The sequence below is a fragment of the Mus caroli genome, unplaced genomic scaffold (assembly GCF_978045245.1).
Source record: "Mus caroli unplaced genomic scaffold, Mus_caroli_1 scaffold_12, whole genome shotgun sequence".
NCBI classification, from domain to species: Eukaryota; Metazoa; Chordata; class Mammalia; order Rodentia; family Muridae; genus Mus; species Mus caroli.
In genome coordinates this window covers 51,626,312-51,642,164 of record NW_028227267.1, presented here as the reverse complement: position 1 = coordinate 51,642,164, position 15,853 = coordinate 51,626,312, and the positions used below count along the sequence as shown (strand labels likewise).

Sequence of the window (15,853 nt, the reverse complement as noted above, 5' to 3'; positions counted from 1 at the left end):
CTGGGATTAAAGGCATGCGCCACCACTGCCCGGCTGGCTGTTCTTTTCGAGGACAAGTATCCACATGGCAGCATCCAACCATCTGCCACTCCAGTCCTGATACATATGTAGACAGATACATTTGCATGCTGAGCAGCCATACACATATAAAAGGATTTGTGTGTGTGTGTGTGTGCGCATGAGTGTGTGTTTTGTTTTCTAGAAGAGTATGGTTCTGGGGTTTGAACCCAGGGCTTTGCACATGCTAGGCAAGTATTCTACAACCAAGCTCCATGTCTAGTTCTCTTTTTTTCACTTTTGAATTTGAGACAAGGTCTCCTTGAGTTGTCCAGGATGCCCTGCACTTGCAGTCCTTATCCCTTGTCCCTCCAGTGGCTGCTCCTGCAGGCACGCCCTACCTCATCCATCTACTAATCCTAATTTTGGACAGTAAGTGCCATAAGATTATCAAGTGTTGTAGTAGTTGAATGAAAGATGTCTCCCATTATCTCTGGTATCTGAATGCTTGGTGCCCTGGCAGTAAAACTCTTTGGGGAGGTCCAGAGGCATGGCCTCATTGGAGGAGATAAGCCCATGCTGGCCCCACTTCCCAGTCTCTGCCTCCTGCTTTCTGTTCAAGATGAGAGCTCTCAGCTCCTGCTGCCACACTTCTTTCCGTCATGGACTGACTTACTTACTTTCTTCCTTCTTTTCTTGTCTTTTCTTTCTTTTCTTATCTTTTCTTTCTTTTCTTGTCTTTTCTTTCTTTTCTTGTCCTTTCTTTCTTTCTTTCTTTCTTTCTTTCTTTCTTTCTTTCTTTCTTTCTTTCTTTCTTTCTTTCTTTCTTTCTTTCTTTCTTTCTTATTGTTTCCTTTTTTTTCCCCCCAAGACAGGGTTTCTCTGTGTAGCCCTGGCTGTCCTGGAACTCACTCTGTAGACCAGGCTGGCTTCAAACTCAGAAATCCGCCTGCCTCTTCCTCTTAAGTGCTGGGATTTTTTTTTTTTTTAAAGATGTATTTAATGTGTATGAGTACACTGTAGCTGTCTTCAGACACACTAGAAGAAGGCATGGGATCACATTACAGATGGTTGTAAGCCACCATGTGGTTGCTGGGATTTGAACTCAGGACCTCTGGAAGAGCAGTCAGTGCTCTTAACCGCTGAGCCATCTCTCTAGCCCTTGGGTAATGTTTTCAAGGGTGATTATAATAGCTTATTCAATTACATCTGTTTTCTATACAATGTGTTTGCTGGGTGTTGTGTATATTTCTGTAATTCCAGTCCTTGGGAGAGCACCAGTGTAGGCAGGGCTGCATAGTGAGACCTACCTTACAAACCCAACTGGAATGTAAGACAGTGGTAGACCACTTTCGGGCATTCCTGGGGCCCGAGACTCTATACTAGTACTGCAAATAAACCAAAACTGAAAAGAACGTGGGAAGGAGGGAGGGAACCAAAACTAAAGCCAAGGCTGGGCATGGTAACACGCTTGTAATCCCAGCATTTGGGGGGTGGAGGCAGGAGGATCAGGAATTCACTACTAGCTTCTGTAACACATTCTCTGTAACACCAGTCTGGGATGTAGGAGACCTTGTCTCAAGCAAACATAACAAACTCCAAACAAAAAGCAAGCCAGTAAACAAGTCTAAAAACTCCAAATTTCTTTATCATGCCTCTATTTATCTGCTATGTGGGCCAATTTTATTGGCAAAAGTTGTGTTTAAGACTAAGACCTGCCGGGGCCTAGCAAACACATAAGTGGATGCTCACAGTCAGCTATTGGATGGATCACAGGGCCCCCAATGGAGGAGCTAGAGAAAATACCCAAGGAGCTAAAGGGAACTGCAACCCCATAGGTGGAACAACATTATGAACTAACCAGTACCCCTGAGCTCTTGTCTCTAGCTGCATATGTATCAAAAGATGGCCTAGTCGGCCATCACTGGAAAGAGGCCCATTGGACATGCAAACTTTATATGCCTCAGTACAGGGGAATGCCAGGGCCAAAAAGTGGGAGGGGGGTAGGAGAGTGGGGGGGGAGGGTATGGGGGACTTTTGGGATAGCATTGGAAATGTAAATGAGGAAAATACCTAATTAAAAAAAAAAGACTAAGACCTTGGGGCTGGAGAGATGGCTCAGCAGTTAAGAGCATCGAATGCTCTTCTAGAGGTACTGAGTTCAAATCCCAGCGACCACATGGTGGCTCACAACCACCTGTAATGGGATCTGATGCCCTCTTCTGGTGTGTCCGAAGACAGCTACAGTGTACTTATATATAATAAATAAATCTTAGCCAGGCAGTGGTGGTGCATGCCTTTAATCCCAGAGGCAGAGGCAGGCAGATTTCTGAGTTCGAGGCCAGCCTGGTCTACAGAGTGAGTTCCAGGACAGCCAGGGCTACACAGAGAAGCCCTGTCTTGGGGGTGGGAGGAAGACCTTGGTGCAGTGAAAAGGATCTGGAGCCCGAGCTCCCCTGCTTCTTTCCCGGAAGGCCCCGTTTCTGAATCTTCTTTTCCTGTCCATTTTCTTTTCACGGCTCCTTTCCCCCTTAACAGCAGCGTCAGCTCCATAAGGCCGACTTAAATGGCCAACTCTAGTGATTGGAGTGGAGAGGAACTGCAGCTAAGTGCCTAGCGTGTCTGTTTGGTCTTTGTTGCTAGCTGGACTGCTTTGCCCCACTGACAGTCATCCTGACAACACTGAGGTATGTTCCCATTTTACAGATGAAGGTGTAGAGCCACTGTGTGCAGAAGTTATTGTGTCACGGACCCATTGCTATTTATGAAGATGAGGCTCTGACTGTTAAATTATGTTTCTTTTGAGATAAGATTGTGCATATTTGTGGGGCATCACATGATGTTTAGATGCATGTATGCACTATGTGATGTTCAAATTAGGACGAATTTCCCCTCAAACATCATTTCTTTGTGCTAAAACAGAAAACATTAAAAATCCTTCAGGCTTTTGTTTGTTTTTGTATTTTTGAGGCTAGGTCTCAGCACCGATTGTTGTGGAACTAGCTCTGTAGACCAGGCTGGCCTCTGCCTCCCGAGTGCTGGGATTGATGGCCTGTGTCACCACGCCTGGCCCTTCAGCTTTTTTGTGATGGTGATACCTTAATGACCTTACTTTCTGCAGAACACTTGACCTCAGTTGCTATAACCTTGTAACTCCACTTGATCAACCTTCCCCACCTCCTCTGCCAGCTGTATTTCTAGGTGTTGTGTATTCAGTTGCTGTGTTCTAGTCTCACCTTCTGTGAACCTTTCTTCCCTGACCAGTTTTCCAGCGTGTTCTCTTTCAGTTGCTTCTTTTGAGGGTTTTCCCCGGAATCCCATTGTATTTGAAGGGTTTCTTCTTTTTCTAAGTTTATATATTCATCTTGTTCCTAAGGGAAGTTCTCCTTAGCAGATACTCCAGTTCACGTGCGATCATTGCTCCTGTTTTATTTTCTAACACCTTATTAACGATCTAGAGAGAACTTCTTGCTCTAGCAGAGCAGAACTCAGTTCAGTTTCCAGCATCCATGTTGTCTCACAACCATCCTAGCTCTGCGTCCAGGGCATCCATTACCAATTCTGACCTTCTGAGCACCAGGTATACACATGGTGCACACACATTCAGGCAGCTACATTGATACACATAAAATTTTTAATCTTATTCATGTCCTAGTGAGTGTGTCTCACACATGTGCTGGTATTTTCAAAGACTAGAAAACTTGGAGTCAGAGTTATATGTGGTTGTAAGCCACCCATGGTGGGCACTAGGACCTGAAGTCTGGTGCTCTGAAAGCGTAGGAGACAGTTGCCAAACTCTTTCCAGTCCCTTATTGCATATTTTGTTATTTCTCTCATAATTGATTTCAGAATTCAGGTGGTTATATTATTACTAAGCTTCATTCCAAACATTAGTATCATGTAGAATCTTTCTCTTCTTAAGAGACAGGTTATTTCTGTGTAGTCCTGCCTGTGCCAGACCTTCTCCTGAGCCCTGGGATTGAAGGTATGCCACCACGCACTGCTCATTGTCCCAGACTTGGTAAGGCTGTTTCGTGGATACGTTCCCTGGGGGGTTTAGAGAGGCGGCTCTACTTGCTTACTGTTTTGCCTTTGACAAGTTGTTTGGCCTGTGTTGCTTTCTGCAGAACGGGGATGGAACCTGTCACTGAGTTACATCCCCAGCCCACTTTTCTTTTTTTAAAGATTCACTTTAGGACTGGAGAGATGGCTCAGTGGTTAAGAGCACTGACTGCTCTTCTAGAGGTCCCGAGTTCAATTCCCAGCAACCACATGGTGGCTCACAACCATCTGTAATGAGATCTGATGCCTTCTTCTGGTGTGTCCAAGGACAGCTACAGTGTACTAATATAAATAAAATAAATTTTAAAAAAATATAAGAATTCACTTTAATTATGTGTGTGTGAATGTGTGCAAGCGAGGTCCCTGTGAGTGTCAGGGTGTGAGATCTCCTGGAGCTGCAGGTACAGGCGGCTGTGAGCAGCCCCGTGTGGCTGCTGAACTGCAGTCCTCTTCTAGAGCAGCACTCGCTCTTAACCCCTGAGCCATGTTTCCAACTGCCTATTTAAAAATACCTCATATCTTTATTATTGGGAATTTTATGTATACATAATGCCGTTTGATCAAATCCACTTCCCCTGTCCTATTTCCCATCTCTCTCTGAACTGCTAATCTTTTTTTTTTTTTTCTTTTTAAATAACCCCCTGTTGCCCATATACACAAAGACATGGGGCATTCACTGGATAATTCTTTGGTTTGTGGTTTTTGAAGACAGGGTCACTGTATACAATTCTCTTGCCTTGTGATAGGGTCCTTCCAAGTGCTAGGATTTTAAGACATGTTACTATGTTCAATCTAACTCTGTATTTTTGAAATGCAAATGGTACGTTGACAATGTGTCTAGAATACAGGTAGTGTTCTAGAAGTGTTAGTTGTCTAGCTGGCCTTGGTAGCAAGATTGTCAGAGGTAGGGAGAGGAGGATCAGGATGCCAAGGTTACCTTTAGCTACACAGTGAGTTTGGAGCCAGCCTGATCTACATGAGACCTTGTCTCAAGGAAAAAAATAACAGGTGTGGCTCCTGGTTCCAGGAAGCCAGAGGAAACCAGGAGGAGGAAATTGGTTCTGGAGTGGCTTCCTCTGGAGAAGGGGACTTCTGCATCATGTCTGTGTGGGACAAAAATACTAACTCAAACACGGAGCAGCCTGCTGTGCTGTGGCCTTCTTTTTTTCTTTTTGGTGGAGGGGATTAAGTCCTACTTATATACCCCTGGCTGACCTGGCACTTGCTCTGTAGACCAGGCAGGCTTGCCTCGAGCTCCCAGAGGTTGGGCTGCCTCTGGGATTAAAGGTTTGCATCACTATACCAGGTTACATTTCTTCAGAAGAGGAATGCCTTCTTCCAGAAGTTCCTACTATGCGAGCCAGCTGGAGACCGATTAGAAGGAAGCCTATGCAGACACAGGGAAGTGGAAACAAATGCATGTATGAAAGTGTGCATCTCTTATCAGACAGCATGGGGAGTCCTGTGGCTTGGCCTTCCAACACTCACACATTTTAATGTCAGATTGTTCATGTTTTCTGTGAGCCTGGGGGTTCTCTACCCAAATGGGGGAGCTGTGCTCTTGCTAGCCTAGAGCCTCAGGTCACATTTTTTGTACACGTCCTTCCAGGGCCTCGAGCTCAGCCAACACCTCCTTGGGCAGGTCCTGGTTGACTTGCTCTGTCAGGTAGCCCCGAATATCACGAACCTCCTGCTCCCAGAAGTCCTTGGGGATGGAGAACAGCTGACTGGTGTCCACTGCACTGAGGCCACTGAGGTCCAGGGCTCCTTCCTTTGGTACTAGCCCAATGGGAGTCTCTTGGGCACTGTCTTCTCCTTCTAATCTTCGGCAGATCCAGTCTAGCACACGAGCATTCTCCCCAAAGCCTGGCCATAGGAAGCGGCCTGCTTCATCTCTCCGGAACCAATTGACATGGAAGATACGAGGCAGCCGGGCACCTTTTCGCCCCTCCATGCTCAACCAGTGTGCCAGGTAGCGTCCAAAGTTATAGCCAAAAAAAGGCCGCATGGCAAAGGGATCATGCATAATGGTTTTTCCTAGGACAGGAGGGAGGGTGGGTTAAGCAAGGGAAGAGTGCCCTGTATCCCCGCTGGCAGAGGAAAAGGTTTACAGTTCTGAACGAGCTTCAGGAAAAGTGAGGAGACAGGATGGGAGAAAGGGAGACAGTGGGAGTAGGGACAGGGAACATGGAGGGTGAGAACTCACCTTTGTGCTCCGCAGCGGCAGTGGACTCAGAGCGCATGGCGCTACCTACAAACACCCCATGACGCCAGCTGAAGGCCTCGTACACCAGTGGTACCCCTGGAACACCAATGAACAGGTTTATGGGCAACCATTTTCTTCCATTTCAGACCCCACGCCCTCGCACATTCTGCATTCACCATAGGAGACACGGCTACACAGCAGCTGGAGGTCCCTGTGAGCGGTCCTGTGAGTTCTAAGTACAGGAAGGTGGGAGCATGACTGTAGGGCTGGACCTTTACTACAAACTGTTTACCTTTGGGTCGGCGGCCTCCAAAGATGATGGCATCAATAGGGACACCTTCTGGTGCTTCCCAGGCTGGGTCCATGATGGGGCACTGGCGAGCCGGGACACAAAAGCGAGAGTTTGGATGTGCACAGGGTTCCTTGTCACCTGGCAAAGGAAATGCAAAATATCATCACTTCCAAGGTCATGGCCACTCTCAACCCAGACACGTGTGAACACACAATGACATTTCACATGTGAACACACAATGACATTTTTTTTAGTGTTATTTTCTTTTTTAAAAGATTTATTTATTATTATACATAAGTACACTGACACACCAGAAGAGGGCATCAGATCTCATTATGGGTGGTTGTGAGCCACCATGTGGTTGCTGGGATTTCAACTCAGGACCTTACTCACTGAGCCATCTTGCCAGCCTTCGCATTTCTTTTCATGATGCTGAAGCTTAACCCCAGGGTCTTACACATGGAGGGCAAGCACTCTACCACCAAGCTCTAGCTCCCGCCCCTTTGCATGGTTTCATCAGCTAATTACAGCCTTGTGTTGTAAAGAAGAAGGGAGCAGGGATGAGGACATCTTCCTGCAACCATGAGGCTACTTATCAATAAAGGGGCTGCTAGAGAACCCTGGAAGAGGACCTGGGACTTGGCAGGGTGCTTTGGTAAAAGTCTTAAGGAAACAGTTAAATATTGGCATGTAGTTAGAATAATTTTCTTCCTAGAAACTTTTAGTTACAGGATTATTGTTTATCAAATCTAATTTTCCTAAACCTAAAGCAAAAACTGAGCATGTCAGGTCAATATTTCAAGGAATGGGTTCCCATTAACACACCAGGAAAGGCAATCTCCTGCATCAAAATGCAAAGAGAAATTACTTTTATTACACATTTATTTATTAGTCTATTGTATTGGGACTAGGGGTTGCCATGGGATGCATGTGGGAATCAGAGGATAACGTGTTCAGTTTTCTTCCTCCATGAGGGTCCTGGGAATCTAACGCAGGTCATCAGACTTGGTGGTAAGCACCTTAGCATGCTACGCCATCTCACCAGCCCAGTGGTTGATATTAAAGCCTCAGACCTTTGGTGATTTCTCTGCTCCTGCTTAGACCCTGACAGAGTGGGTTGCTTAGGGCATGAAGTCCATCAGGAACATAACCTGGTCAGTCATAACCCGAGGAGCCCAGAGCAGTTGGCACCTTCAGGTACGCTGGAGAGAAGCTGGGAGCCAAGTCAGCAGCACGTGTGTGAGCACCACTGGTGAGACTCAGGCAGGTGCCTTTTCCATTGGAAGTAGGGAGTGGGAGCCAGGAGCCAACACGTCTATCTCTGGCGCCCAGCCCTGGACCCTGACGCTCTAGTTATATCAGTGAATTCAGAGTTGCTGAAAGGCTTGGGAAACTAGCCTGAAAGGGTTGGGAAAGAAGTTTATCTTATTTTTTGGATTTCTCAGTTGTGTGGGGCACCTGAGGGGGACTTAATGATGGTGTTAGAGAAAATAAAGGCTGGTCAAAAAAGGAGGCTGACTGCTAGGCCAGCCTGCAAAATTCAAGCTTGCCCTTCAGTGACCACAAGCTCTTCCTGGGCTGTGCTCTGTTCCTATAACCACAGAAGGCAATGGAAAGGCAGTAATGACAGACAGGCTTGGGAAACCAGCCGCTAAGAAAGTCTAAAGCACTAGCCTGAGTTCATGCAGGATTACAACATAGGGAGGGATGGGAAGGGTAGGGCAATTTTAGACACAGGCTATCATACAGGGGAACATGGGAGACAAATGATAGAGGACACAGGCTTCCTTCTTTCCTGATGGGTCAAATGTTACTGGCCCAATTCCTGCTTTAACAGTTCTCCAAATAGTCCTCCAATATAAATCTGTCCAGCTTATACTCACCATCGACAAGTGTTATGCATTTGACAGTATGCTAAACTCCTTTTATGTATTATTACTCCTCCCGTAATCCAAACAGATGAGTACTAAGATAAAACCCATTAATTTGGTTGGAAAACTGGAAAGCTGAAGGGAAGTTAAATAATTACTTGGATCCCCAAACAATGATTAATGGATCAGGGGGACACGAACTGAGATCTTGCCTGGTGTTGGAAACTACAAAAAGCTAGGGTTGTAGAGGGTTTTCCATCATTAAATCTGCTGTGCGGAGACTGGCTGCTCTTGCAGAGGACACAGGTTCAATTCTAAACCCCTACATGGTGGCTCACAACCATCTGTAATTCCAGTTCCAGGGGATCTGATAGCCTGTTTACTACATGCATGCGCGGTGCAGACACACTTGTAGGCAGAACACACCTACATTTAAAGTGCTGAGCTCTGGAGCCTTTGCCACAGTGCCTCACCCCACATACCAGGTTTCCAGGGCTTTCCCAGCCACGAGGTTATGGTGACACCAGGCGGAAGAGGCTGGTCAATGCCTTCCCAGTACACACCGCCATCACTGGTCTCAGCCACGTTGGTGAAGAGAGTGTTACTCTGAATTGTGGCCATGGCATTGGGATTGGTGGCAGCAGAGGTACCAGGGGCCACCCCGAAGAAGCCATTCTCAGGGTTGATGGCCCGGAGTTGACCTGCCAAAAGTAAAAGAAAGGAAAGACCAATTAGGAAAGGTTTAGATGTGAGCCTGGAGGAGGTCCTCCTCTCTCCCTTATTTTCTAGATCTGACAGATCTGCAGTTGCTAGGCTAATCAGGGTATGGGACCATGTTGGCTGTTCAGGAAAAGGGCCCTTCACCTTCACTGTCAAACCTCATCCAGGCGATGTCATCCCCCACACACTCCACTTTCCAGCCTGGCAATGCAGGCCTCATCATGGCCAGATTGGTCTTGCCACAGGCGCTGGGGAAAGCAGCTGCCACATAGCGCTTTTTCCCTGCAGGGTTGGTGATGCCCAAAATCTGTGTTGGAGACAGAGGGAACAGAATGAACTCACCAAAAGTCACGATGGCATAATCTGCATGGATGAGCTAGAGGGTAATGGGGTAGGCAGCAGGAAATGGACACTAATGCTTATTCACTAAGCAGGCGTCCTGCCCCACCAGAGACTAGGGTAGCACCTCAGCAGCCTGGGGCTAAAACTTCAGGCTTCAGGCTCACCCTCCTGGCACCTGGCAGGAAGGAGGCAAGGCAGAGGCAGATTGCCAAGGCTTCCCCACCCACTCCCCTACCACAGTTGCTCAGTTCCTCACCAGGCCCTCACCAGCATGTGCTCTGCCAGCCAGCCCTCATCCCTGGCCAGGCGAGAGGCGATGCGCAGGGCAAAGCACTTCTTGCCCAGCAAGGAGTTACCACCATAGCCGCTGCCGAAGGAGACGATCTCCCGCTGGTCTGGCACGTGGCCAATCAGGGTTTTTTCTGGATTGCACGGCCACTGGCCCACAGGATCCCCTGGAGACAATGGGGTCATAGTGCTGCTGCCACTGGCATCAGAAACCAGGGTGTCAGGGACTGAAGGGATCAAGGATTGACCCAAGAGACACTTGGAAGCAATAGAATGCCCAGGGGTAGCTAAACCATCTTCTTCAGTACCCATCAGCCCTCGTGCTTTGTCAGACCTGTCGACTGACTTCTGTTCTCCAAATGGTGTTACTCCAGTCCAGGATGCGTTCCTGGGCCTCGGGGAATAATCGTTCTACATCCACAAGTTCTCCGTGGATGGGTAAGATTTGGGACTCCCTCTGAGTGGAAGAAGGTCTCAGTGTCCTAGATAGGTACTCACCATGTCCAGTCAGGGGCTGGCCCACTGAATGCAGACACTTGATGAAGTCACCATCTCCCAGGGCCTGAAGTACAGGTGTCCCCAGGCGGGTCATAATACGCATGCTGGCCACCACATAAGCCGAGTCAGTGAGCTGCACTCCAATGCGGGAGAGTGGGGAGCCCACGGGACCCATGCTGAATGGAAGCACATACATAGTGCGGCCTGTGGAGGAAGATGTCGCTAGGAGGAAGGATTCCAAATCCAGTCATATCCTCAGTGCCCCTGCCTCTATGTCCCTGCCTCGTTACCCTGCATGCATCCTGGGAATCTCTCGTCCACAGCTCTCTGGAACTCATCTGGGGACATCCAGTTGCCCAGCTGCCCCCTGGCCCCACCAGCCAGGAGAGGCACTGTGTCCCGCTGCGAAGGAGTTACAATCACCGTCTTGCTTTCTACCCGTGCCACATCCTTGGGGTCTGTGCGGGCCAGCCAGCTGGGGGAGAGAGGATTGCCGGGAAATGGTGGCTAGCAGATTTTACTTATCTCCAGACTCACTTTTTTTTGTTGTTATATTTTGGCAAGGCAGAGTCTCACTATGTAGCTCCAGCTGTCCTGGAACCTACTATATAGACCAGGCTGGCCTCAAACTCACAGAGATCCATCTGCCTCTGCCTCCTGAATGCTGGGATTAAAGGCATGGGCCACTAAGCCTGACCACTCTTTCTTTCTTTCTTTCTTTCTTTCTTTCTTTCTTTCTTTCTTTCTTTCTTTCTTTCTTTCTTTCTTTCTTTCTTTCTTTCTTTCTTTCTTTCTTTCTTTCTGACACGGTTTCTCTGTGTAGCGCTGGTTGTCCTGGAACTCACTCTGTAGATCAGGCTGGCCTTGAACTCAGAAATCTACCTGCCTCTGCCTCCGAAGTGCTGGGACTAAAGACGTGTGCCACCACCGCCCGGTGGCCACTTTTTAAGTTTAACTTTGACTCTAGGTCTGTCGGCGTTATTTTTCTTATCCAGTTCCAGTTTAGTCCCTTTAGGCTTTGTCTCATTAAGAGGGGTTTTCCCCAAGGCACAGCCTTGGAGCCTCTACCCCTGGCAAATGTTTCATGAAAGAGGTGGCAGGCAGTAAGTAGGCCCCCTCCAAAGTAAGAGCTCCAATTTGTAAATTCGTATCAACTTTTTCATTTAGTGTAAAAAACATTCACTTTCCCGTTCCACTTTCCCTTGAAGCTCCCATTCTGGCTCATTCCACTGATGTGGTCTAGAAATATCTGTCTTGGGAAACCCAGAGGGACCTCAGTCTAAGCAGTAACCCTCATCGTGGGGGTTGCTAGTTTCAAGGCTTACCAGTTCTTATACTTGGGGAGTTTGCGGATAAGACCCTGTTCTTCCAGCAGGGCCAGTATGGCAGTGTTCTCAGCCTCCGTCCCATCACAGATGTGGATGCTCTCTGGTTGGCACAGATGTGCACTGCGCGCCACAAAGTCTCGAACTCCAGCCGGCAGCTGACTCATATCTCCACTGAGCACACGCAGGGTTTGGATGCTACGGCACAGTGACCAGCACCAGGGCCTTAGCCCATGCCGGCTAAGCCTATCAGAGTCAAAACAGAGAGTCAACCATCCAGTGGCTATCATGGGAGACAAGCATTGATGAGTGGGGCAGAAAGCCGTACCTCTGGGGAGTACCAAAGTGTGTCTGGTTGCAGGCACCGTAAGACCAGGTTCTGGATTGTGGTGGGTATGTGGAGTGAGTTCAGACTACCTGTATCTGTGGCTTTTATGAGGTTTGTGTCTCCCATTGAGGAGGAGAGGCAGTCAAACCTCTGGTCCAAGAGTGAAGAAATTGCCCAGGTGAGAGCTTCATGAGCAATCTTAAAGAAGCTCTTCCATGGCCTTTTCAATCAGTTTTGATGTTCAAATGGCAGCTACTATTATCTGTCTCCTTTGGTGTAAATGCCTCCAACAGAAGGCATAGCTCCAGATGGTAAAGCCCTCTCCCAGTGCCAGCCAGGCTTTAGGTTAGGATTCTCGCATGAAGACAACGGATGCTGGGGCTTCAGGTAGTGCCTCTGTTCACCTGGGTCAACAAGGGTGGACTAGCCAAGGATGCTTTAACATAGGGAAAGCTGGATCAAGAAGAATAATGCCAATGGTCCATGCCTAGATTCTTAGAAGGGCAGGGTAGTCTCTGTATCGTTTGTCCTGCTACCCTCCTGGAAGATAGTAGGGTCTACTGTGATTGGTCTGGACAAAAGATGGCAAAGAGATGTCACCTGCCAAAAACCCATAGTAGGCCACGATGGTGTGGGCCTGTGCATTCCCTGGCTCTCCTTAGAAGCCTTAGGGGTTGGTGGTAGGGTCAGAACCTGAGAGCACAGGCTACATTGCCTGGGAAGGGAGAAAACGAAGCTCTTGGATGTGGGAGTTTGGGCCTGGGTGGGGTGTTTTCCAGAAGACAAAAAAGGCAGCATACTTTGTGTGGCCCCAGGGGGTGGGGGGCACAGCAAGGTAGGTCTCTTTGTGTGTTTTTCTGCACACGACAGTTTCCCTAAAAAATTAATTTTAAATGCATGATCCTGAAAGCTTTAATCCCCAGGTATTGGCTCCAGTTGTCTTATGGGAAGCACGGCTTCTCCCAGCCCCACCCCCATTCTCCTGCACGTCTCTGAGAGGGACCTTCTCTCTATCCTTCATAGACCACCCTCACATGGATTAACCAAGTAAACTGCGAAGAAGAGATAAGGAGTCAGTTCAGACTCTTTTATGTCCTAGACCATGGAGAAAGGGGTATACGGAGAAGAGACCCGATTGTGGGGGCAGGGGGAGCCATCCAGGACAAGCCTGGGGTCCAGGACCTACTAGGGGAAGCCGGCCAAGTTAAAAAGGCAGTCTGCCCTCCTCCCATCTTGCTTGCTTCCTTCCTTCTCTCCCTCCCTGTCTCCCTCCCCCCCTAGTCCCCAGAGGCTTCACTGGGCTTCGTGCCAGGTTCCGTTCTGTTCTCAGGGAGGCTGCAAGTGATGTTTACCTTCTACCTTCTTTAGGGAGCTTTGAGCTCGGGTCCCCGGGGCCTCAAACCCTATGGCCTCAAGGCCTTAATGGTTCCTCACACACTGAAAGGTGGACTGGGAGCCCTTGGTCTGAAAGAATTACATCTGCTAAGTAGAGCATTTGCAGAGATAGGGCTCGGGAAGGCAAAGGAGAAGGGGGAGGAGGTTGCGAGTGGCAGCTAGAACAGCACACAAGCCGCAGGGAGGGACAGAAGAGCACAGAGGCTGAGTAGGAAACCTGGCATGGCTGGGGATGGGAATGCGGAGGGGGGATGCACCACCGTGAGACCCACACTGATGAATAGCCACCCTGCCAGTCTCTTGCTAGGATGGGAAACAAGCGGAGGAAGCCCGGAAGGTGGAGCGCGGAGTGGGCCCCGGGCTATGGGTCACTCACCGCAGGCCGGGGAGGTACATAGCAGCCATGGCACCTGGACTGGCGCTGAGGGATGGCCACAGGAACGAGCGCAGTCGGGGAGACAAGGAAGGCGGGGAAGGAAGGAGCATGGCAAAGCCAGAGGGAGTTGAGGTTGGGCGGGAGGCGCTTAAAAAGGAGGCGGGCAGTCGCCGGGGCGGAACCTAGCTGGTTCTCTCGCCCATCTGTAGGCCGGTTCACTAGCCCGGGCTCAAGGCCCCGGGCTGGGCGAAGCCTCCGTCATCACATCCTCAAGCCATTGGAGGCCGGAGTTCAACTTGGGATCCGCCCACACGACCAGCCACGCTGCAAGATACTGATGTAACTTTGAAGGCTGTTGCTCCTTAGAGAAAGCAACCAAGAGATGTCGAATGTCAAACAAGCTAAGAGTGAGGGATGAGACCAGGGCTGGGGATCCCAGGATAACAAGAGGCCTAAAACCCTCAGGGTCTGGGATTGCTTCTCCAGAGCACGCCTAGCCTCAGGCTTTTCTTTTCCAGTGTCCCAGATGCTAAGCTCTCCTCAGTCCTCAGATAATAACAAAACCAAACTATTGTGCCCAGCTTCTTATCAAGGGCGTTTCCTCTAGCACCATGAAATTGGTGGGGTGTTTCAGGCTTACAGAACATATCCTTGGTCCTCTAATGCCCACCACACCTTAGCCCTCCCCCACCTAATCCCAAAGAGAGTATTTGCCCTCAACTTGCCACTATCATAAAGTCCTTGTGTAATTTCTCAACATTTCGTTCCAACTTGAGACCACTGGGTATTCAAATGCTGTACCAACCCAAACTCAACGCATCCATGATGCTCAGAATCCTCTTTCAGGTAGCAGCACTGTGACTTTCTTTGGAGAACCATCAGGGTCTGACCTTGCTTCTCTTAGGGCCAGTTTGTGTGGCCCACACCTTGGCCACAGCAATCGGGATGTTCAGAGACGGGGGCATGAGATCCCTGGTTGAGACCTTTTCTAACCTTTGGACATGAGCTCCTTTTTTTGCTGGATTGCTGAGTCTGTAGAGCCTAAGTTGGGCTCTGTTGGATGTCAGCTTGATAATGCAAAGCATCAACCTGCCTGAGACAGAGGCAGAGCAGTGAGACAAAGATCAATAGATGCCTCCTAACCACCTCAGTGGTCTTTATTAAGACCGTCTGAGGGCTTCTTAAGCCCCTTCTTCTATTGGGGGTTAGGATGGAAACTGTGAGCAGAGATGCTCAGTGCCGTGGAGCCTGAGTTAGGGCAGGGTCTCCCTAAACAGCCAAGGGCTCTCTTCCTCTTCTACTCTTGCTGGGGTAGGTGGTCCAGAGTTTCTTATTCTTTGGAGGCCATGTGGACCTTGGAGGACTGTGTGGACCTAAATGGTCCACTGCTCTGTTGCTGTAGCCAAATTATCTGTCATACCTGGATATGAGCTTGATAAAGTGGTTATTGAGAGCAATGCTAGTCCCACTATCAAAGGTAGAATGGATGTTGCTGTTAAAGTCTCAAGAGGCAACTGGTACCTATATCAGCCCAGGATGATCCAGTGCCTGCCTCATCACCACCACCACCACCTTCTTCTTCTTCTTCTTCTTCTTCTTCTTCTTCTTCTTCTTCTTCTTCTTCTTCTTCTTCTTCTTCTTCTTCTCCTTCTTTTCCGAGACAGGGTTTCTCTGTATAGCCCTGGCTGTCCTGCTGGCCTCGAACTCAGAAATCCGCCTGTCTCTGCCTCTCTAGTGCTGGGATTAAAGGCGTGTACCACCACACCCGGCACCTCATCACCTTCTTATATCTGCATGTATGTATTTACTTTTGAATCATGGTCTCCCTATGTAGTCTGGCTGTCCTGGAACTTGCTATGTAGACAAAACTGGCATTGAATGCAGAATCTGCTTCCCAAGTGCTAGTTTTAAAGGTGTGTGTCACCACACCTCTTGGCATCTCCCAGATGGCAGTTTTCTCTGGGCAGCATGTCAGATCCAGGACGCACAGTGGAAGTAGGAACAGAGAAGGTCATGTTAGTGAACTTACTGTTCAGCTCAGGCATAACCTTTGCCCACAGCTTTGGCTGTACCAGGAATGAAGGGATGTTTTGGGTAGCCTATGGCCATCACAGCACAGCTTTCCGGTGTGTGTGTGTGTGTGTGTGTGTGTG

At 48.8% G+C, this 15,853-nt stretch overlaps 1 protein-coding gene across 2 annotated transcripts; it reads right to left on the bottom strand.

The window, feature by feature from the left end:
• Positions 1–3,617: 3,617 nt before the first annotated feature.
• Positions 3,618–13,953, bottom strand: Pck2 (phosphoenolpyruvate carboxykinase 2, mitochondrial). 2 transcript variants are annotated; one of them, XM_085828653.1, is made up of 11 exons: positions 13,701–13,748; positions 11,930–12,382; positions 11,602–11,847; positions 10,567–10,751; positions 10,277–10,480; positions 9,758–9,945; positions 9,293–9,455; positions 8,911–9,129; positions 6,558–6,695; positions 6,266–6,361; positions 3,618–6,096 (listed from the first exon to the last, which is right to left on the bottom strand). In XM_085828653.1, exons 3-11 carry the CDS (start codon positions 11,766–11,768, stop codon positions 5,642–5,644), a joined length of 1,815 nt encoding a protein of 604 aa, XP_085684779.1. In that variant the 5' UTR covers positions 11,769–11,847; positions 11,930–12,382; positions 13,701–13,748; the 3' UTR covers positions 3,618–5,641. The 2 variants fall into 2 exon arrangements, with proteins under 2 accessions (XP_085684779.1, XP_021037357.1); XM_021181698.3 differs by lacking the exon at positions 11,930–12,382 and having other exon boundaries at positions 13,701–13,953.
• Positions 13,954–15,853: the final 1,900 nt, after the last annotated feature.